The 21425-nt window shown below is 33.0% G+C and overlaps 1 protein-coding gene across 1 annotated transcript; it reads right to left on the bottom strand.

The window, feature by feature from the left end:
* Nucleotides 1-4418: 4418 nt before the first annotated feature.
* Nucleotides 4419-20919, bottom strand: LOC108917541 (B-box type zinc finger protein ncl-1). The gene is made up of 8 exons (XM_018724196.2): nucleotides 20864-20919; nucleotides 20354-20625; nucleotides 20147-20291; nucleotides 15845-17171; nucleotides 14740-15089; nucleotides 10863-11220; nucleotides 10575-10807; nucleotides 4419-7954 (listed from the first exon to the last, which is right to left on the bottom strand). Exons 2-8 carry the CDS (start codon nucleotides 20521-20523, stop codon nucleotides 7850-7852), a joined length of 2688 nt encoding a protein of 895 aa, XP_018579712.1. The 5' UTR covers nucleotides 20524-20625; nucleotides 20864-20919; the 3' UTR covers nucleotides 4419-7849.
* Between the last annotated feature and the right edge of the window lie 506 nt (nucleotides 20920-21425).

Below are 21425 nucleotides of genomic sequence, written 5' to 3' on the forward strand. Positions count from 1 at the left end.
AGTAATAGGCAGCATTTACAGTCTGACGATCATGTAAGAAATCGATTAACAAAACAAGTTGCGCAATCGCCGGTATAACCTCTTGCTCAGATATGCCTGTACTGACAAGCCAAAATGGCGACAAGTGCGCGCAACTGCGTCAATCCCCTCCCCACTTCCCCGGCTGCAATAACCCTGCTCAGTTACCAACTCCGCTCAGTTCACTTGCTGCGAAAACAAAAGTCCGGTGTATATTTGACTGACCCTCGTAAAAGAACCTACCTACCTGCATCTTAACGAAAAGGTGATATCACCGCCTTCCTTGATAATCTAGTAGTAGTAGCACAGAAATAATAAATTCAGAAAAACTTTGAGAAGATAAACAACAAAATACAATTAATATTTATTCAAAAACCAATAATATAACTTACAAATTAAAAACAACCTTCAGTACAATTTAAATAAAAAACAGTTCCAAAAATACACGAGCTTGTTTGCTCTTGCCACCCTGAATAACCATAGATGTAAAACATAAGGCAATATAATATGAATGAATATTTTTGCATGCTTGCAGCTTAAAAGATTTTATCAAATATTAGCACATTAAACGTACTAAAAATCTTCTATAAATATAATACATATATAATATTACGAGATAAACTATGTATATGTATAATAGTGTCTAATAGTAGTAGGTAGGAAAAGGAAGCAAATGAAACTAAAGAAACATTAAATTTTACGATATCGGAAGGTTAAGCAGAGAAACAAGAGTGCTACTTATATATGTATGTATATATATAGGTACACAGAAACTGGCGGTAAGGCCAGATGATTAATATTATGAGTGATTGTTACAGAAGATTTGATCCGTGCAGAGTGTATGAGATTCTCTCAAAATAATCCTCAAAATCAAATCATTTTGTGCATATCAACCGATACAATCTGCATGGACGTGTACATCAAAAATAGTTCTATCAAAAACACGTTCAATGCCACAGCTCAACTGCTTATTGAAAGAGGCGGATAACACTGCGGGTTCTTTAACAACGATTAAACGGCACGAGGATCTCAACATCTACAATAAAAATTCAAAGGTTATTATTAAGCTTATGGGTTCTTAGGGCATTCCCCCGTCTCTGACAAAAACGAACACATTCTATATAAACACACCATTTATAATATCAGATACTCTATGTGCCTAGCTGAATATAGAGCTTAGCGAATATAATTATTGTTATTACCTTATCACTAAAAAAATCTTTGGAAAGAGATAACAATTAATATTACTTTCAAAAATGTATACATTTCTTAATTCGTTTAATATGACAGGACTAAGACACAGTGAATTTATTCGTTTATCATATGACTTTCATGAATGACACATATTACATTTAGCAACACCCAAATAAACAGTTAGACCCGATTCGTCATTATTCGATAAAATTCAAGCAGCATCAGCTGGAAAGCCCATTCATTTATCAAGAGATGTGCCGCGGACATTTCAGCTGGACATGTCCATCGACATGTCGTGAAAAGTGGACATGTTGTATGCGCATGCGCGGTATAATTTGTTGCATTCGTAATTCCCGTAAAAAATTTTTGAGGTTGGTACATGTAAAATTAAAGATATTTAGTCATTTTCTTGTAATTTTGTTGGTAATTGTTTAACTGAAACTGGAGACTGACATTTTAAAAATATAACCTCTTTTATATGACCATATTTTATTATTTTTGGCAAAGTTAACGATTAGTAAATAGTAATCAGTTGATTAATTTAATATTTAATACACAAATAATTTGTAAATGAAGTACGACGCCAAAATCAACAGTTTGGCTATATTTATCTGAATTGAGTGAAAATTATTAAAGATGCAACTTCTGCTCAAAAACAATTTTTAAGAATTCCAGTAGGATGGAAAAACATTTAAATAAGTGTATTGGCTGTCCGGGGAAAATAACAAACCAGTTTATAAAAAAGTCTAAAGGTAGGTAATAAGTAAAATATATGGACACATATTCATTAGAATAAAAGTAATATTTGGTTTGTGTACCCTCAAGCAGTGACCTGCGAAGACATGACGTCACTCATAGGTGCCTTATTAGATTCAAGGTCGAAAGTACTTTTCCTGACATGTCCGGACATTTCATCGACATGTCCGCAACACACTTTTCCTAAAAGTGCCCATCTCTAAATTTATCAAATGGAGGGCAAATACAATAACTTTACTTTGCAAAATGGGTGAAGCTGAAGAAATCACCGAGATGTATAAAACAATACGACAAATACATTTTTAGAAAAGTAATTTTAAAATGTAGCAAAAAAAACTGCCCACATACTGCTTCAAGTAACGTCTTTATTTCCAGTAAGGTCAATGTAATATCGGTCATCACTCATCCTATGATCAATTCAACACAAGAACAAACTTGGTGTTAAAAATAAGTGTCCCTGTGATTTTTTTTAGTCGGCGGATAAGAGGGGATTAAAATATGATATGTTATCCATCCACACATTAAACATTTGTACTTTAAATGACTATAAAAAGTATCTAATCCAAGCCACAACGGGACAATGCAGTGTATACATCGGCCCGCACAGCATCAAAACGTCTCAAAAAAATAAAATTGGAATAAAAAATATATGGCAAGTACACTTTCTACCTTTTAGTTTTTATTGCTTAAATATATCTTCAATAAAAAGTGTTTAGGTATATATGCTTTACATATTTATATAAAATAACGTTTTTTTTGGAAATAAAAAAATGTATATATTGTGTTAAAAAAAATAAAAATATACTAAAACAACTATTAAAATATATAAACATTACCTTGTATGAATATAAAAAAAAATAATCACATTTCGAAAAGATAAACATTAAAATATGTATATATATTTACAACGAAAGAATTTCTCAGCAAATGTCAGATACTGGTATGATGTAATATCACAATAAAAATTTAAACGAATCAAATTTTAGATCGTAACGTCAACACTTCAAATACTTGAATTGTATAATTCCGTATTTTAATGTTGGAACTAGTGTTGCAGAATATATAAAGAATTTTAATCCCACAAAAATATTGTACTCCACGAATTATTGTGCTGCTTGAAGCACTGGTTGTAAATAGTTTAATATGCTTGTTAGCGTTACCATTTCTTTATTTAGCTCTATACGACGGGTCACTAATAAAACATTAAAAGGTACCACAGTTAGTTGAGAAATAAAAATCTCACAACCTTATATGGTCTAGAATAGTGATTGTTGAAGCCTTTAGGGCCTTCTAACAGTACATCGATATATTTTTTAAGTAACAACTGTCTATTAGCAAATGCACAAGACACATTTCTTGTCTGGTGCACTTGCCTTTTAGTTCCAGTCCTTTGGAGTTTAAAAATATCAAAAAACAATGTGTTTGGTTAAAAACCTTTAAATTAACAACATATGGAGACGATTATTTGGCACATAAACATCGGTGAATATAGTTTCAGGTATTATGGGCACAAGATTAGAAAAATAGACAAAATGAGTGTTATATAGAACAAATTTTGTGTGGTCTTGAAATAGCAAAATGTTGAAAAAATTGACATTACAAGATTATGGAATAAAATGAGAATCAAATATAATGATTTAGACCAAAAATCACCTTCCAAGATATGGCCCTCTCGATATATTAATGTGACACAACATTTTTTCATATAACTTTAAAACGTTTTGAGCTCGACACTTCTCTCTTGATATGCATCTTTATTTATTTAAATATACACTTGCATGTGTAAGAAATTATAGAGGGTATAGCAAAAGTACCGCAACAGCAGAATAACTCGGCAGGAGAGCATTTTAGAGAAAAATGTTAAATACAAAAGTTTCAGGATTTCTCCATGACTATCCGATGGTGACCTTGACCTTGAAAATCATTTCGAGGTCAAATGTGATTTTTCAGATGGGACTCTATACTTTTGACCCCAGAAATGGAGTGGAAAATTTTACGTTCAGATATGACCGAGTAACCCCTCCCTATTGACCTTGAGGCCCCCACAAGGTCAAACTAACAAAAGTACAGGAACGACAGAATAACTCGGCGGGAGAGCATTTTAGAGAAAAATGTTAAATACAAAAGTTCCAGGATTTCTTCCTGGCTATCCGATGGTGACCTTGATGATCATTTCAAGGTCAACATTTTTCTCTAAAATGCTCTCCCGCCGAGTTATTCTGCCGTTCCTGTACTTTTGTCAGTTTGACCTTGTGGGGGCTCCAAGGTTAAAAGGGAGGGTTCACTCAAGGTCATATCTGAACGTAAAGTTTTCCGCTTCTTTTAATTTCTGGGGTCAAAAGTATAGGGTCCCATTTGACCTTGAAATGATCTTCAAGGGTAAGGTCAATGTGTCAATGTCAATGGGAGAAATCCTGAAACTTTTGTATTAAACATTTTTCTCTAAAATGCTCTCCTGCCGAGTTATTCTGCTATTTCGGTTCTTTTGTTATACCCTGTATACAGTGTATTTGGGATTCTCACTTCATTAACAACTTCAATAACTCTTTATACCTGTCATTTTATAGTACAAAACTTCCTTTTAAAGTTTTTAATGAGTAAAAAGCAAAATGAAAAAGTAAACTAAATACATCTTTCGAATTGTTATAGGAAAAATTCTAGGAAATACTTTTGTTTGTTATTTTTATGTATAAAATAGTTTCTCCAAATATTAGTATGGAACATCATCTTTTTCAATTAACACCATTATTTTACAAGTAGTTCACACAGGATATCTATATTTTACAAGAGATAAAGCATTTTGAATGAAATTTTGTATTACATTTAATTTAGATGGCCATAGATGGACATAAAAAAAATTGTAGGTTGGCCATGAGCGTGGCAATCTCAAAAATAAATAAGTAACACCTTGTATATAATTTTCTTACATGTGCTAGTGATGCACCAGACTCAAATAATAAGAAGCCTATAATTAAATTTTTTTTAGTTATATGAAAAAATGTCGCGTGACTTTATCACACTGAGACAGCTATACCTCAGTAGGAGAGATTTTTGTATAAAAGCAAGTTAGTTGCTGGTTTAAGCATTTCAGCGTCTCTGGGTCACCAAAATATTGAATATATGAACTTGAAACTTATTTCTTTTTTTTTCAAATTTAGAGAAATGCAAAATGTAAACAATTAAGCATTTTATCTAAGAAGTTTGAGGTGAATCTGTCCATTTTTTATCTTAATATCAATCTGGCATGACATTTTTTTAGTCTGCTTGCATTTTCTGTTCTGTTAATGTTCCAATGAGATAATTATCGAGAATGAAATATCACCCGAACCAACTTCATTTTTGCCTAATGCAATACTGACAAAAAAGTATTTCATAACGTTACTGTGAAAAGGAAACTTTGATATTTTTCGAACTCGCCGGGACCGAACAAGTATTCTATACTGTCTAAACTACACTACCATCTAAGGAAAAAATAATACAAAAAAACAAATAAACGTTCGGCAGCATCCAATATAGCGCTGCTAATGGAATGATAAAATTCTTCACTCCAATACTGACTGAAAATACTTATTGCTAATGAATATTGGTGGGATAATATATGTTTAATGTATATGTATATATGTATATTTATGATACTCAACAGGAAACTGAGAAAAAGTCAGCTTTTTAGTCATGTATAAATATTATGGCAAAAATTACTGGTATACGAGTATCTAAAAAACACTTGGTAAATACACTAAGACTTGTGATTGTAAAAATCATCGAAAAATCTATCACATTGATAATATATTAATTTTAAATTGAAAATTAATTTTGTAAATTTCTCTCAATTGGCGTGTACCTACTTCCCCGTCGGGAGAAATATAAATTTGTCGTTACAATTCGAGAGGGAAATAGATAACCTAACTCTTCAAGAAAATGTGAGCAAATGCAATATATATATACGAAGTATCACTATAGCCATACTACTCAATAAAGTTAATATGTGACAACTTACTTATCAAAAGTTAAATAATATTTGGTAAATAAATAAAAAACTACCTAGTAAATATAAGACTATCGAATATTTGTTAAATTGTGAGATTATTGACATCACATATAATTTTGAAGAACAAAATCCTCGGAAAGAAACTGCCCACCTTCGCTAGTTCGTCTTAAGATATATCCCTTTTGTGAAACGCAACCCTTGCATTGGCAAACAAAAAACAACTATATACACAAAAAAATAAACATATATCTCTGTAATAAAATAAATTTAACAAATCGATTACGCAAGCAGGAGCGAGAACGAAGTAAATCTCCACCTATATTTGAACTATATTTTACTAAATTAAACGTATTTACACATTACGATTCCAAATGTTTGATTGCAGACAGGGCGCGCTGTTATCCCAAATAAAAATTAACACAAAGCCGTCTTTTTCTATAAAACAGAAACGGGACTAACAAAAACGAATAACCATTAGCTAGACGCGAGAAAACAGCACCTCCTGTACGAGACATCTCGACGCGTTTGACAAATCGCAAATTTTGTACATATACCTAAAACGGTACGAATCATAGGTACGGCTCCCCCAAAGATAGACAGTTTCTCCTCATCGGACAATAAATAGTGTATAAGATACGATTATTTTTAAATACATAAACAATCTGCCTTAAAATTCGAGTTTTTTTTTGTATTTTTTGTTTATATAATTAATTATATACATATAATTTTAAAAACCACTTGTGGCACGCGGAACCGCCGAAAAACAAGCGGCAGACGCGCGGCACACAAAATAACAACAAGAGACTAAGGTCACAACTTATCCTGAAGATACTATTATCACAGGCATGGTTTACCGGACGCGGCGGGCACGTAAATTATTCAGCCCGCGCGACGGTGAGTTTCAGAAGAACACACACACACTCGTAATTGGAATTTAGTGGCAACTTTCAGATTGTTACAGAATCACAAAAGCTAGCTGTTAGGCTGCAACCTTAGGTCCTAACCTACATGGCACTGTTCACGGCGACACGCCGTGAGGAAACGCTATCCAACCTGAGTATACACGTAAGCCTAAGAAAATTTCTCAAAAAAAGGGCGAATTTACCGAAACAAACGCGTAAATAGGCCAAAACGAAAATTTTACAATCGATTCGTAAGTTAAAAAGTAACGCAAAAAATTATATACAGTTGTTCGTTTCACTTGAGCTTCGATACAGTAGTAACGTAAATCGTTGAAGAGAGGATCGGAATCACTTTCCAGAGAAAACTATATGAAAATAAAATGTCACTCACAAAATCATTTTAAATTAAACTCTCCCTCCAACTCGAACCAAACTGAACTCCAATGAGACGACAACATCGTAAATCAACGGTATAAGAAACGAAATTAAGGACAAAAGTGTGTAGCGAATTTTTGTGAAATTTTCCCAAGTTGACGAGAAACGAAAATACGAAAGCCACTCACAGAACCACACACGCATTGTGACAAGCACACAAAAACAAAAAAAAAAATATAAAACTAAAAATCAACAATAGCACGTAAGACCTATAAGTAATTGTTAATCTTGGCACGTTCAGCACTCCAAACAATCAAAAAATAGTACTAATTGACGCCTTAATATAAGAACTAAATATTAGGAACCATATTTTGCCTGCCGCTAAAGAATCAATTTTGGATAAGTCAAAACAAAAATAATTTGTTTCTCTTAAAAAATAAAGAAAATATATCTCTAAGTATGCAGTACCACTACGTACGTAAATAAAACTGTTTGGAAACTTTAAAACACTTAATAAAAAATTCAAAACGAATAAAAAATAATTAAACTACTTATATAAAATAAAATCAGTTCAGTACTGTGTACAGTGCGAGATCAAATCTACTTGCATGGGGCTTTACAGGATATACAGAGTGTTCAAAACCAGCACATGATGATTATTCTTTGCGAGAGTCACGACGTAGCCTTCTGATGTTATCTTCAAGCCGCAGCACCTGGATACCTGCAGCAAATATTTTAAATTCAACCTAGAGTGGATCCACACATTACTACCCACAAGTAGACACTTTTTTTAATTTTTATTTTATCATAAAAAATTTTGTTTCTCAAAAAAATCGCATCATAAATAAATTTTAATTTTGACGAAAAAAGAACAAGAAATACTTAAACAGTTGTTTATAATTAAAAAATGGGAAAAGTTTTAAGTTTGACCACATTAACAATTTAATTTTTAAACACATTTACTGTCGATCAAATTTTTCCTATACCGGGTGACCCATTTTAATTGATACACGTAAATATCTTGTCATCATCAGAGAAACCACCAATCGAAAAATGGCCTAAAGTAAAAGTTGTTCAGTTCACTGGGGGAAACCAGTTGCTTACCTAGGATTTGACCTTGACCTCACCTCGAAGGCCAATTGAATGTTAACTTTGGAATCTTAAATAGGACCCTCTATTTTTAACCTTGGAAATGGATTCAGTAGAAAATTTTACATCCGGACGTGATCACAATTTTGACCTTGAGGTCAAGGTCACAATGAGTTTAAATGATTCGTCACCCTTGAAGCAGCCTCGGAATAAGATGTTGACCTCCAGAATCGATGGTACTCAATTACGACCTTCGATTCGTCCTTGACCTCCACTTTGTCAAGGTCATTTGAAGGTCGACTATAAAAATAAACCTTCACCTCTAAAAATGTTGCGAAAGATGTTCAGGATTGAATTTGAAGGTTCATTTTGTTTTCTTTTCTGCCAGGCCGTGTATTACTTAGTTCAGATCTTGGAAAAACGGTAAATTAGTATCCAAGTCTGCAAAGTAAGGGATCAAATAAAAAGTTCATTTGAAGATCAGGTGAAGATTTAAGTCCAGAATACTAACGTAATGACAACATAATTCAATGGCTCACAAATAGTATGATATTTTTATTTTTTCTCAATTTTTCAGTCAGTCAATTTACTTTGTAACGTACTCATATATCTCTTTTTTCAATTCTCAGACGAAGTTATACCTTGGTTGAGTAACAAGATATTTTTATCATTCTCCTCGCACTCGTTCATAGCTTTATTTTTTCCTACAATNAATAATAATAATAATAATAATAAAAATAATAATAATAATAATAATAATAATAATAATAATAATAATTTCAGTCAAAGTCATCAATTCAAAGTAGAAGTAAGATCGCAGTTCATGTAAACTCAACTTTTTACTCAAGCAAGTTGTTAGCACAGGAGAACTCCACGATTCCGTCATTTTTTTGCGTTGATACTGTATTTATGAATATTGATGTTCATATGTCATTACTTCATCTTTGACTTTATTGCATTTTGGAAAGCAGCTTATTATTTGTTTTGTGAAGACTGTGATTATAATGTTAAACCAACATCTGGATTAAGTTTGAGGTAAAATGGCAGATTATCCAGCAAACGATATCATTAACATCCTTCTTGTTCTGGCAGAATGTTACCATAATTACAGAAGATCCGCAGTGTTATACCGTGAACGCTTCCCAAGACGTCATCATCCTAATGCTAATACTATTCGTCTACTCAAATTGAGAGCTCGACGAGGTCACCTTCGGCAACAGAGAGCTAGGCGCAATATTCAAAATCAGATATAGAATCCTCGTTTTCTTGTCACTTTAGCAATAAAAAATAAAAATATCACAAAAACTATTTATGATGAAACCAAGATTATCGATCCTAACATCCATAGCAACATTTTTAGAGGTGAAGGTCGATTTGTATAGTTGACCTTGATAAAATGGAGGTCAAGGACGAATCAAAGGTCGTGATTGAGTACCTTGATGTAAATCCCATCGATTTTGGAGTTTATCTTATTTCGAAACTGCTTCAAGGGTCACGAATCATTTGAACTCGTTGTGACCTTGACCTTAACCTCGAGGTTAAAGTTGTGATCACATCCGGATGTAAAATTTTCTGCTGAATCCATTTCCAAGGTTAAAAATAGGGGTCCCATTTAAAATTCCGAAGTTGACCTTCAAGGTGAAGTCAATGTCAAATCCTAGGTAAGCAACTGGTTTCCCCTAGTGAACTGAATAACTTTTACCTTTAGACCATTTTTCGATTGGTGGATTCTCTGAAGAGATATTTACGTGTATCAATGAAAATGGGACACCCGGTATATTTTTTGTTTAGAATGATATATGCAAACTTATTACAAACTTTTTTATAATAATCGTTAATTTGTTCAACTTCCAGTTTTACTAGTATTTTCAATAACGATTACACATAATCAATATTGTTGAAAGTAACATTAGAGAGGAATATTTTGAGCTTTCTGAATGTTTTTAAAAAAATATATATTTTTCATTCAGTATTTCTGAAAGCAACATAATCCATAAAGAAAAATCCATAATGGTCAAATCAGTGCCTCAAGGTGCCCAACGATAAAATTATTAATATGAAGACTCAACTTAAAACTGTGACTGTGATGACATGGCAAAATTTTTTAAGAAATATCTGATGTAAAAAAATTCCCCTCTCCGGTCAGTAATCCATATGGATTACACACAGTATGTATATTTAACATGAATTTGAAGATATTCCCGATTCCCTAATTGCTTAGTATTGTTTTGCGCCTAAAGATAATAACTCACCTTAACGTATGGGCACTCAAACTCAGAGATAAGCGACCCATCACGTGAAAATACCGCAACGTGGAAGCGGTTTCCGTGGGAATCACCAATCAAAACATCGCCTGCATCGGAAATGTCGATGCCGTTAGGGAAATTGGTCAAATTTTCGCAACCGATCCTGCGCAAATAATGACCATCCTCGCTGAACACGACTACATTATGACCTTTGAAGTCACAAACGTAAAATTCCTTGCCTAAAATACAAACAGGATTAATTTGAATTAATTAAACACCTGTTTGTAACCGTACCGTGAATGGCTATATCAGAGGGTTCCCTCATGTAATCGCTGCAATCGAACCATCTCAAAAGATCACCGCTCTCCCCGATAATGAATACCGTTGGACTGACACTGTCCACTGCCACGATCTCACCGTGACTGGTGACTGCCAGTCCGGCGACGATATCTATGTAACGTATGGCTATCTTCTTCAGGAAATGTCCATTCTTTGTAAAGATCTGCATGCGAGAACGTTCATTTCCACGGTCGCAAACCACATACTTTCCAGTCGTTCTCATAACGGCCACTTTACGGGGATACCAGAGCTGGCCTTCGTCTTTTCCTGGTATTCCGAATTGGAACTTGAAGGTTCCGGTTTTCTCAAATATCTGAAAGAGGAGTGTTTTTGGCTTCATGCTTCTAAATCTTCTCTAATTTTCCACACGTTAAAAAATTAAAAGGCTGATTTCATATTGATAATTATTAAAGTAGTTTTATATTAAAAAAAAAGGTATAGAACATCTTTATAAGGGAACATATAGATTGCATTTAGCCAATTAATGCTGTATGTTTATTTATTATTAAACATATGTATCAATTTTTATTGGGTTAATAAAATTTTATGACCTTATGCAAAACATTTAAGTTTTATTAACTCTAGAAATAAGTGCTTTTATAGATGGTGTTATCAAGTAATAAATATACAAGGTGTAAGGTTTCTCTTTCACAAATTTAAAAATAACATTTGACCTTGGAGCTCTCATTTTTGAGAAATGCAACACAAATATTTTCTGAACAAATGAATACTGAAACGAAATTTTGTGCATAAAAGTCCCAGTTGAAACCAGGGGCATACCCATTAAATGCAGTAGTTACGTTTTCATGAGAAATTACACAAATTTTATTTTCAGTCTTTTTGGTGCGGCTTTTACTGCTTCACAATTAGCAATTTTTAAAAAAGTACATTTAGATAAATTTAGAATTAATTAAATGATTTTACAAAAGGTCTTCAAAATGCCGTTCCTACACCTCAACCCTAAGACAAATCGAATAACTCAAAGGTAAATCAACTATTCACCTATTCACACTTATTTTTAAAAATTACTAAGATGAGATACTTAACTGGAAACAAAATTCCTCTTGCTCATCATTCCGCAACTAGTAAACAACAAAATTGAACTATGTAAAAAGTTGTTAGCTCTCAAAATAAAAAAAGCTTTTGACAGTGTATAAGTTAAAGGTCTGTTTAAGCTGAAAAAATTTGGAATATATTCATGATGTTTTATATAAAATATTCATGATATCCACATTTCTAACATTTTATCCGATAAATCTTATGCACTACAATACAGTGCCAAACCCATCTCCAACCATTTCCATAAGAAAACAAGACATACAGTCTGTTTCATAAGAGCGTGTATGGCAAAACTTTGTCCTCGAAACCATTAGAGGGGAAATTTAAACCTGAGAAGGTTCCCCTCAGATGCCTCAGTTGTCATTTGACCTTGGTCACAGAAAAACGTGTTTCACCATGTCTGCTGCATATGGATCACGTTAGGAAGCCATGTTTCTGTGTTTACAGACATTTGTAAGTAAGTGGGTGAAATGTTATTCCACATAAAAAACGTCGATGACCTACCGGATCGTGGCTCTGTACAAAAAATGACGAAAACGGAGGACAATGATTTTACAGGCGTTTGAGCAGAATCCTTGTCTATCATTGTGTAGGGGGCAAGCGATTTTGGATAAAAAGGGTCTGTGTTGTGTGACACTATAAGAAGGCGTTTACTGGTCCATGAAGTGAAATTTCGAAGCATAGTGAAGAAACCGCTAGTGTCTGAAAAACACGTCGAAAAAAAACTCAATTGGGCGAAAGAAAATTTGGACCGTGTTTGGGACAATGTAATGTTTTTGGACAAAGCTTCTTTTTGGGTATGTTCTATCACTCATACCTGGTCTACTCACCCTAATCCGGCGGATCTTTAAACACCCAGTAAAGGTGCACGTCTGGGGCTGTCTCTCACAGCATGGATTTGGCAATTTGCACATCTTCACAGAAAATTTGAACGCTGCCAAAATGGTCAAAATATATCAGAAGGCTTTATTACCATCTGCCGAAAGGTGGTTTACGCGGAAAAATGAAAATCAGATGCAAATCATTATCACAAATAATATTGTGAGTTTTGCCGTTCACGCTCTTATCAAACAGACTGTAACACCCTCTGAAAATATCAAATATCTTCAAACAATTCAACTTCAAACATCATGACAATTAATTAAAAGAAAAATTAAATCCAGCGAAAAAATTTTTCCGATTGTTAAGATAAAAATGGAATTACTTGCTACAAAAATATTCAAAATACTATGCAGGGTGCTCTGAATACTATTTTTCTGAATTGTCGTACGGCAACCAAAATGACTTCAAGTGGCAGAGACACCATTGTTTAGAATTATAACCAGAATTCAATTAAATCAATCTACACAATCATTCAAATCAATATCTGTATAACATCACAACATTCAATCTATCAAGAACAGGTTGAAAAATTTTTTCCAGAAATGCTGAGTATTAAAAAGGCTTTTATTAAATTTTTTCTGAAAAAAAATCCAAATGAATAGAAATTGAATTGTTTTCTTAGTGGTACGATGGTGAATATTAAATTTTGCAAACATTGTCTATTTAAGCCTTTTTGTATACCTATGTAATAGTTTCCGAGATCTGTTGTGCAGTGATTATTAAACATGGTCCAGTAAGGATTAAAACATTTATGAAAATATTAATATCACAATATAATTCATGATGTCAGTCAGCCAACAAACGAACAGCACAGCTGGTATACATAAAACTGTCAAATTAGTAACATTGAGTTTATAAGGTACGCTATCAGATAGGTTTCAAAAATTTTATTTTCCATTTTAATTATGATTATGAAGTGTTTAAGCTCAAAAAACGGGACACTTTAATTTTTTTTAAAAGATTGACTGCAACAAAGAAACGGTTCGCTAGATCCAGATGAAACTTCACAGGGTTGTTCTGAGTATATCAAACTGTAAAAGCTTCATGCCTAACATTAGTCATTTCATGAATATTTCTAATTTAGCAGTCAATTTTCTAAAAAACCATAATTACCCTTTTTTTCCTGTTTTTTAAAATTCGTGTAAAAGATGAAAACAAATTATTTTTCTGAAAAGATTCGGCGGCATGTTATAGAAAATTTATTCTAGTTTTTGAAATTACCCTTCAATTCTCTGTACGACCATTTGTCGCCCAGATATCGATGATTGAAGACAAAACGATCGTTTCCATTAAAAGTCCGATATTTCGGTGAAAAATGGTCGTAACGAAATTTAAAAACAAGAAAATTGAAGCTGAATAAACAAACTATCTGGTCCATACAATGGCTTAGCTGAAAATTTTTTTTCCAAGTCCGTGGACTCTGAAAAACAAAAAAATTGCAAAATTTTTTTGTTTGTCGCGCTATTAAAATTGGATGATAACCGTAGCTCCTAAAAAATTTCTAGCGAAAGATCTAAAAACTAGAATCTTAGAGCTTCAAATTTCTTTTTTTTAATTCTGATACGACCATTTTTCACCTAAATACAGTGTTAAAAATCACAAAAAAATTTCGGAAATTTGTTTAACCCCCTAATTGTTTGCATTAGTTTATAACATTTTAATCAACGAATTATCAATTTTGCAGCCCCCTGGCCCAGCTGCCCCTAAACCTGTGGGCAATGTCAATAATTAAATGGACCCTTTATATCTAATGTTACTAACATTAATAGTAATAGTACCACAAAATTTACTTTTCAGCTACGTGACATCCAGTGGCAGGGACTTATTATTTTAAAACATATCCATAAAAATTTGAAAATTTCTAAACTATAGATTATATATTTAAGTTCACCTGAATACGGTGGTTGTTGGTATCGGCAACAATAATATCTTCCTCGAGGCCCAAGCAGAATCCATGGGGGGAGTTGAACTGTCCTTTGCTAGGTCCCAACTGGCCAAATTTGCAACGAATCTGCATCGGACTGACTTTGTTAGTGCGCGGCACGGTAGGATTGTTGGATGTTCCTGTGGGAGGGAGAATAGTGGTCATAGGGTCGGGAATAATATCATCGGGAGTGGACAATAAGGGAGAAGTTGACGTGGATACACCGCCAAAGCCATTTATAAGGTTGTTTGTTAAATTCAATGATGCTGACGAAGTCGAACGCACTAGCATATTATTTCCATTTGGTAAGCTATTATCTATATAGATAAAATTTGTACTCAGTTGTTTGTACTATATTTATAAGCTTCAATATTTCGTTCAATGATATTTGAGAAAATACAAAGACTTAAAGAATAATAAACCCTCAAGTGGTTACCAGCTCTAATGCCATACTGAATTTTATCATGAGATTGAAATTAAAAATTTTTTTGATATGCTTGTTTTTTCAAATTCCACATGACACATCATTTGAATAAAAATTTTATACAGATTTTAGAACATTAAAGGTTTCAATAAAAAAAAAGGTTTCGAATTACAACAAAAACTGAAGGAAATATATACAACACTGATTTCTATGCTAAAAATAAATAAAAATAATTATCTGAGAAAAAAATATAAAAATTTCACAAATCAATAAGTTACTTGACACAAAAGAGCAGCCAAAAATAAAAGACATATGTTATAAACAAGTGAAAATATTGAGATATTTTCCCCATTCAATTTGTCTCAACCATTTCTTTACCCAAGTTCTTGAGTAGCCAACCAAAAATCAAAAAATGTTGAAATTGACCAGTCTACATTTTGACAATTTTACTTTGAAATAATTAAACAGGGAAAATTATATAGGTCAGGACTTTTTTTAAATGTAAGGTGATCTTTTGTGTGTTCCATAAAAATCTAATAAACAAACTTAAAAGTCTAATTCTACCGTGAAATTAGCAACTAAAATCAGTTTTCTCTGTGTAACTACTAGAGGGTCAATTTCTAAGTGACAGGGCATGCTTCAACTTACCAGCAGCAGAAAGGCCCAACTTGGCAAGTGAGGCCAGATTTTTATAGGCAGTATCGTTGGTCAGTAAATCTGCCAAGTTAAACGGTGTTGGGGTTGGAGAAGTGGCAGCACTACCAGTTGTTTCAGCCAATGTTGCAAGCTGCGCCAAATTATATTCGGCAATACTGGAAAAGCCCTGAAGAGCAGTAGAATTGACATGAGGTAAAGGAGGGCTCTGAGCTATGGAGAAATTTTGTAAGTTATTGCCCAGGTCGCCTTCGAAAGATGACTGCATAGAAGTAGGCATTGAAATAGGGCTTCCGTTGGTGACAGGTGGCACAGTGCATCCATTTGTGATAACCGCTGATGCTGCTGCTACTGGTGCTGCTTGTGGTAAACACGTTCCGTTGATGGTTAGCGGAGTTAAATCGGGAATAACTGAAGCAGGGCTAGATGTTTTCGAAATATTATTGCTTTCAGTGGTAAATTTACCAAATTGTTCTTTCACCACTTGTTCAAAATTAGAGAAATCGGATTTGAACTCAATATTGAAGATATTCTCCAATTTTGGGGTTTTACTGTTTAGTGACAACAGCCGTGAGGTAACGATTTTTCGTAAATACATCATTTCAGGTACTGTTCCATTCTCTAATAAACGTGATGTATATTTACAGGCATCCTCGAAGTTGTCAATGGTTTTGCCCAGTTCATCTGTTTCCTTCATTATCTTCAATTCCCGCTCGTGATATAGTTTATTTAATTCTTCCAAAGCATCATCCCTACATTTTTCAAGTACAGCTTTGTAGCTTTGATATGATTCATTGATAAGGTCTCTAGCCGTAGAGCGCTGATGGGCTAATTCCTCCATGTTACTATTTAAGCCGGTAGAAGTTTTCATCAACTGTTCAATTCTTTCTTTGCTTTTTGCAAGTAAGACTTCAATCTCTTGGCGAACTCTAGTTTCCGAATCTAATATCCCCTCGCATTGGTGACCCTTATGTTCAGATTTAATGCATTCTCCGCAAGCAGTGACATTACAAATAGTGCAGTTATAAATAATATTTTCACCGGGGTGTAAATCGCATTCCAAAGGCTTATGTATAGTAATTCTAGTGCCGTCTTTTCGCATATCATCTAAAGCGACCACTTTGTGGGACTCGAAGCATCGCATATAATGATGAGCCGAGTCACAGTTGTTACATAGCAGATTGTGACAGGTGCTGCATCTAGATTTCGCTACCTCTTTGGCTGTGCATGAAGTGCAATGTAGACTTGACGAATTAGATACGTCAGAGATGTTAGTTTTTGTTACATCCAAGGGTAGAGCAGCCAACTTTTTCGTACCAACCTATAATCCAAGGTACGAGTTAAGGTTTAATGTAAATGTAAAAATGAGGTGTGAGCTAAGGGTTAATGTAAATGTAAAGGCGAGGTGCAAGTTAAGATTTATTGTTGAAATTTAAAAAGTTTGAGCAACTGTTTTGCTTACATACTTGATACGCTATTAGATATTGTTGCACAGAACCTGTAAACGTAATAGTAGCGATAATGGGTAAAATATTGTTCCTATCAAAACTTTCTAAATCAAATGAAATTTTTGGAAATGTCGAATGTTTAATTTCCAATAAATATTGTACACCTTTTTATATGAGATCACTGCAGGGTTATCTGACTAAAACTGGTTTTCAACTCGTTTTGTAAAACTCGAGCAGAAATAAGAAAGCAAATATTATTTTTTCTTCTTGCTTTCCCTGTTTTTGGTAAGCCCGTCCCTCCCCCCTAACAGTTTTACTTATACTTTTGTTTGATTTAGGCACGGTACTTTGAGTCTTGGTTAAACCTTGATTAACTGATCAGGCAATTAGACTACATTTACTGATTTATTTTATAAAGAATAATCACAGTTTAATCGCCTGATTAGTTAATCAAGCCTCAACCAAGACTCAAAGTACGGGGCCTTAAAGCCATCTAGTTATGGAAACATCTACAGTGGCAGACAAGTAGTCTGCTGACAGATAACCACTAAATATGACGAAGTGAACCTTGCCTCAAAAAATATAAAATAAATATTGAATTATTCTTAAACAGGTTTGAGTTTTGGTGGACTAGTATTATCAATACTATTTTACGAAACACATTTTTAAACTATATATTGATTTTTGCCTTTTTCCTTAAAATGTGTTTCAAATTACCCCCTCGTTTATATTTAATTATGATCGGACATCTCCCATTTTATTTTAACTTACTATTTGGAAACAATGCAATGAGTAGCGGCGGCTGGCACAAATTGAAGCAGTCATATTTTTATAAAGAAGAACCATGTTTTAGAAGATAATTTCTAGGTCTGCTATAAAAACTTTCGTGATGAAGAAATTTCAAATGAAATTTGCGAAATAAGAAATTTAAAATAAAGGGGTCCTCTCTGGAATCTCAAAAAGGGTTGTATGTGCAAAATATTTTTTTTTCAGAATCAACTGACATACAACTCGGTGCTTTATTTATTTTTCCCAAAATTTAATTTCTTCATAGTTTTCAACTTTAATTTGATACAAATATTCTATTTTTCTAATTTCATAATAACAACTTTTAGGAAAAACAGGTACCCATTTGTATCTTATCAGTTGACAACAAAAAAAATATTTTACAAATATGTATATGTGCAGACCTTTTCAAGGTCTCAGGGATCGCTCCCAATCTTTAATTTCATATTTCAAAATTTCTTTCATGTTTTCATTACGAAAATTCTTTTAGCGGATCTAGAAATCACCTTCTAAAAAACGGTATAAGTTCCATGCTTCTTGATAACAAATAAGACCTTTCAGTTTTCACGGGCCACCACTGAATACGAGAGCCAGTTTTCGACCAGTTTATTGATGCTCCTTGATTTGTTTTTGTAATCACCGAGTGATCAAAAAATGTCTCATTTTTCAATTAAGATTTTATTTTTTTCTTATTCTCTTGAAATGTTTCTGATCTAATCGAATTAACAGCCAGAAAAGAATTAAAAAAAGGTGTTTATTTTTGTATTCTGAAGATACAGTCCAAAAAAACCCTTTTTTACTTTGTTGCAACTTTTGTGATTATATTTTCAATCTTCAACTCAGGCGTGAATGAGTGGTTTTTAACATAAGGAGAGGTTTAAAAGTGATTATATAATTCATTAGAAATTTAGCCAATAGCAATTACAAATTTTACGTAGTTACTATGTATTGATAAGCGACTATACTCTTGACGATGTTGTATAACCGTTTTGGTGTTTCGCCTCCTCCAACAATGTGAACTATGTCATGGTAACGATAGTTTTAACATTTGTCAATAAACGTCAAAAAAAAAATGGAACGCTTCGGTTCAAGCTCTGAATTATATAATCGTATCGAATACCACTCGAGCAAACGAAAATATTCGATTATACTAACTGCCTCACGCGACGTATATCCTTAAAACACCACTCCAGCCACGCTATCATGGTGTTTCGCAGAATATGTCTCGTGACTCGGAAGAATAATCGAATATTTTCTATGCTCTTGTGATATTATAACTGAGAATATTTATGGTTGTAGTCAAACAGCAGTTAGTTGAAAACAGGTAACAAAATGTGTTTTTAACTGTTTTTATTAAAAAATCTCTCGGAACATAAGAACAAAACTACATATTTTCATATTTAACAATTTTAGAATAAATATTGTTCTGAGCAGTTGACCCCAAAACTAAGAATTTTTTATGAAGTTGTTAAAAGGCTTAAAGTAAAAAAATTTAATGGTCTAAAATTGGCACAGTAGTTACCCTATTTGTAAATAATAAACCACGAAATGTAATTTATGAAAGCTCTTACAAATCATATCATATTTTGTTGAAAATATAATTTCAAAAATAATCTATTGGGCGTAAACAAAAAATGATTAAAAAAATTATTTAAGAACTTATATAAAGTTGGTGTCACTATGCACTATAATAATGCAATTATTCCAATTGAATCATTGAGAAATGTAAACCTCCATGCTTAAACAAATATATTCAATTTAAATTTTCATAATTAAATAAAAAATGTATCAGTATAAGGTTAAAAAAAATCCATACCTCCATAATGTCTTTACACTTATTTATATTCCACTACTTAATTTAACAAGGCAGATACAACAATTACTTATTGTTTGGATTTAAAAGCATCAAGGGAGCTATGAAACAACTAGATCATTGTTGCAAAGTACCAAGTTAGTCAAAACACTTACTTTTGAAATGAATAGCCATAATTCATGGGGATTGAGTTACTTAAATGTTACATAAAAATATTTATATAAGAAAATTTAAAATTCAGACACTTACTTTAGTTACGTGATTGCAAGTCGGACAAGATATAGTAGCATTAGGGGTACCAGAGTCACCTGCTTCTCCCACTAGTTTTTTATCCAAGCACTCTTCGCAGTACACATGTAAACAGTGTAACATCCTAGGAACCACCAAATGATCACTGAAATTTTGAAATATTTTATTAGGGAATGCAATGTAATAAAAATGTCAATATTCACTCACCCACACATGCCACAGTTGTCTGGATTAGCCAATAAAGCATCCTCCAGAGGTTCAGAACTGCACAATTTTTCATTTCCATCAAACATGTCCTCTGTCAGATCATCAAACTCTTCAGTTTTCGCGACGTAATCTTTTGATTCTGAAAAGTCTTCTTTAATATTTGTACCCATTGTTGCGTTGCAAGTATTGTGGCAGATATCACAATACAAATAAACAGTTTCTTGTAATATAGGCCTCTTTATCACGAAAACTTAATCTCGTGAAAAGTTTATCTACAAATAATTTCACAAATTTACTTACTACAATTCAGTTCTCGATAAGAAAACCTTATCATTTCTTTCAATGTACCGTACAGATTTAGGATTTAATTATAAATCTATAGTACTGCTTTTATGTAATTCCTTGATGCACAAGCAAATTAGAAGCACATCAAAGTATGTGTAAATATATTTTTCCAAATTAAAGAGAATACAACTAAGATGTAATTATATTTCGGATTAAAAAACTTACCATCGCCATGACGAACTAATGTTTAGCAAATGGCGCGTTTTACGTCTAAGCGCAAGGGCAATGGGTTATTGAATACGAGGTGGGGGAACGTCAAACATCCGCAGAACCCGGGAAAATAAATATTAACAGATTATCAACTTTATGACAACGTCCATAAGGATAAATATCCCAAATCAATACAATTATAAAATGCACCTACCGGATGAATATTTACTCACATCAATAAAGTCTTGGAGAGAAATAAATCTAATAAAAGCCCGGAAAATAACCGTTTAAATTGCAATTACGAATTATTCAACATATTCTCAAAAACTTATGGTAATTCTTAAAAAATATAGGTGCACTTACCTCGAAAAAACTCAAAAAATCGGAACCAAAAACCAGCTAATATGTGTAAAAGGTGGAAAACAAAATACTGCTCGATTTGTTGTTTATTGCAATTTTGTCACTGACATGTGGACGCAAAGCCGACTCCATTATTAAATTGTTATTAATATCAGCGTACAAATATGTACGCTGTTAATATCCACTCAGTGCTAGAATATCACCCAAAATAAATAAG

This window comes from Anoplophora glabripennis, unplaced genomic scaffold (genome assembly GCF_000390285.2).
Source record: "Anoplophora glabripennis isolate ALB-LARVAE unplaced genomic scaffold, Agla_2.0 scaffold3, whole genome shotgun sequence".
Taxonomy (NCBI): Eukaryota; Metazoa; Arthropoda; class Insecta; order Coleoptera; family Cerambycidae; genus Anoplophora; species Anoplophora glabripennis.

What these genes read in the sequence shown, in the direction of transcription:
- LOC108917541 (XM_018724196.2), bottom strand. Translation starts at nt 20,523, where the DNA reads ATGGGTACAAATATTAAAGAAGACTTTTCAGAATCAAAAGATTACGTC. An exon ending in CCAACAACCACCGTATTCAG is followed by an intron (nt 11,221 to 14,739) that starts GTGAACTTAAAT and finishes CTCCTCTTTCAG; the next exon opens with ATATTTGAGAAAACCGGAAC. An exon ending in CTCTGATATAGCCATTCACG is followed by an intron (nt 10,808 to 10,862) that starts GTACGGTTACAA and finishes TTTGTATTTTAG; the next exon opens with GCAAGGAATTTTACGTTTGT.